The sequence below is a fragment of the Atta cephalotes genome (assembly GCF_000143395.1).
Source record: "Atta cephalotes unplaced genomic scaffold scaffold00027, whole genome shotgun sequence".
NCBI lineage: Eukaryota > Metazoa > Arthropoda > Insecta > Hymenoptera > Formicidae > Atta > Atta cephalotes.
Genome location: NW_012130091.1, coordinates 1,521,533 through 1,524,430, shown reverse-complemented (window position 1 = coordinate 1,524,430; position 2,898 = coordinate 1,521,533). Strand labels below are relative to the sequence as shown.

General features: G+C 32.9%; 1 protein-coding gene across 1 annotated transcript in view; it reads right to left on the bottom strand.

Annotated features, from left to right (window-relative positions):
• The window catches only part of LOC105620584 (ecdysone-induced protein 74EF), a 52,559-nt gene extending 49,945 nt beyond the window's left edge, over positions 1-2,614 (bottom strand). Inside the window, exons 1-2 of the mRNA XM_012202074.1 lie at positions 2,437-2,614; positions 806-1,054 (exon numbers count right to left, since the gene is read on the bottom strand). Coding sequence (XP_012057464.1) covers positions 806-1,054; positions 2,437-2,614 — 427 coding nt within the window. The remainder of the gene's footprint in view (positions 1-805; positions 1,055-2,436) is intronic.
• Positions 2,615-2,898: the final 284 nt, after the last annotated feature.

Sequence of the window (2,898 nt, the reverse complement as noted above, 5' to 3'; positions counted from 1 at the left end):
ATAATATATAGATAGATAGGTATCACTAAATCATAAAGTCTATTGCTTACCACTTCTTACACTCAGAATCTTAACTTTCTCTCTTTCTAATACTTGAATATATAATATATTTATCTTGTTTTAAATGCAAAAACTTTAAGCGATTTTAGGCAGCACGAATAAATCTATAGATTCGTAGAGGATCGATCGCGTGCGTGGTGAATTCGTTGGTTCAAAGGTGAAAATATTCCGCATTTGGTTGGTCGACGGCATTCGAATCGATATTTACGAAGGCGAAATAAACTCTACGGATTATCGCGTCGTTACGTCACGACGATTCAGTCTTCAGATATCACTGCGAGATATCGAAATCTGTTTCGTCGATTATTCATTCTCCTCCATTCCGCACTTTCCTATCTCTTCCTCTTTTTGACCGCCACGCTGATCGATCGTGATGAGAACGGAGATACATCTACTATCGTCGAAATTGCCGATAAGTAAACGAGGTCAAAGAAAAGGCCCTCATTGCAAGTCTAGTATGAAATCCGAGTCCGTAGATTGCTATCCGGTTGCTCTGAAGTAAAGGGTAAAATTTCAAAATCTCAGTTTGCTACTCTCTCGGTCAATTTTTTTCTTTACTTTTCATATCGTTATTGACGTCGGAATTTTAATCAAGCACCGTCCAACACATCGACCCTGCATGATCTGTTATTACCTATTATCGCTTATTGTTCGAATTCATCGAGGATTCTCGGGGAGTTTCCCAGCGGGGTTCGCTAATTCCGCCAATTACGTCGTTGTAATAAATTAGAGTTTGAGAACTTACGTGAGGATGGCTGACGGTAATGCAAGTGATGCTGGAGACCCTGCGCTTGATGATGATGGTGGTGGTGGGGCGGTCCCATTGTCGGGCCCATAGTATGATTATTGTGCTGATGGTGTGGCGAACTCCCCCGATGTGGATGATACTGGGAGGTGATAGGATGCTGATGAGGATGATAGGTGGGCGACAGGAAGCTTGCCGTCGACCCCGGATACACACCGGGGCTGTGGCAGGCCGATCTGCCGAGTGCTGCTATCAAGCAATCAATAAGATGCGTTCAATAAAGAAACATATTTCGAAAATATATTTTTTCAAGTTCTTCCTTTTCGGAACTTCCGTTTAACGAAGTTTACGTTAAAAATCCCAATCCATCAATTTTACTCTTAAAACAACAATATTCTATCATGCAAAAGTATTTTAACGATAAATAATCTTAATTCTTTAAAATATTCAATGATTACAATTAGAAATATAACAATTATAAGTAGAAAGTGTAATTAAAAGTGACAATTTGTAAATCTATATAAGTATTATTAAGTTACTTTAATCAAAATCCTTCGACTGAAAATTCTTTGTTTTATACGATTCGGAATTTAAATTACAATTACGTTTAAGTTTTTTGTATAGATAAATAAAGACGTCTAAATAAAAATATTACTTAAAAAATTTTAAATTTTGTAATTAAATTTATAACGGATTATCTTCAAAAATAATTAAAATTTATATGACATTAGAAAAATTATATAAATTTAATGTTGCTTATTATTAAAGCTGGGAATTATATGCACGTAAAAACAAGAATATGCACATATTATATGCTTAAAATTTGGTAAAAATATACAAAAATATTAGGAAATAATGTAAAAATATGCAAAAATATGCAATATATATATATATATATTAAATAAAAATTTATTAAATAAAAAATACAAAAAGAAATATTTAAAAATGTAATAAGATAAACAAATAACAAATTTAACTTGAAGCAAAAAATACAACATTGCATTAATATAAACGAACTTATTTGAATACAAAACTAAATCAAGAATATTTAATTTCTTTTCAGAACACTGTAAATACTTATAATGAGATATTTGCATAATATATGCAAAATATGCAATATATTTATTAAATAAAACGCACAGAAAGAAATAATTATAAAAATATAATATAATAAAATAAACAAATTAATTAACTTTGAGCAAAAAATATATAAAACAATATTAACACAAAATAACATAATTTGAAATATTATATAAAATTAGGTCTTAAATATTTAATTTCTCAAAAAATTATAAATATTAATGATTATAAATATGCAATTTTACAAGAAATATGCAAAAGAATACGTATATGCAAAATATGCAAAATAAAAGTGCGTTTGCTTTTACGTAATTCGTAGATATACAAGCCGTTTCGAATTCATATTAATCTATAATATTAATATAATTATTATCAATTTCTCAAACTTGCAAATTTTTTGCAAAAGAAGATAAATAAAAATCTCACGAAAGATTTATTAATTATTATTAAAATATTTTTAGTTCAACATTTAAGACTTTCCTTTAATTTTTTTCCCACATATTATGTTAAACGCGTGAATGATGGGCAAAATATATAAAGATCGAGCTCACCCGACGACAGATGGGAGTGATGAGACGCCAGACTCGGCTGGAGGGATGAATTAGGATTGAGCCTTGCTTTCAGTAAGAGATTCGCGTCCTCGTTGCCGCCGGAGGACGTGCTGGACTCGACGTCGCTGACTCCGCTGTCCGCTGGGCTCGCTGGCAGTGATCCGCTTCCTGCTTCCATGCCATGAAACAAAGGGAAGAGACACGTCCTCTGTGATAAATAGCCGGCGGAGTTTACGGCTAGCGATAAGACGCGACACCGTCAATTAATCTCGCGCGATTCCGTTTCGCACGGAGAACAGCGCGATAAATAAAATAGAAGGCACTCGAGAGGATTGTACAGAGAAAGAATTGCGCCAGTCTCTGCGAAAATTATTATTTCGTTGAAAAAGAAGTTACACGCCAAGAACAATAACTTTATGTAGAGTTACAAGAGTCAAGCTTGTAATGTGAATGACATGTCCT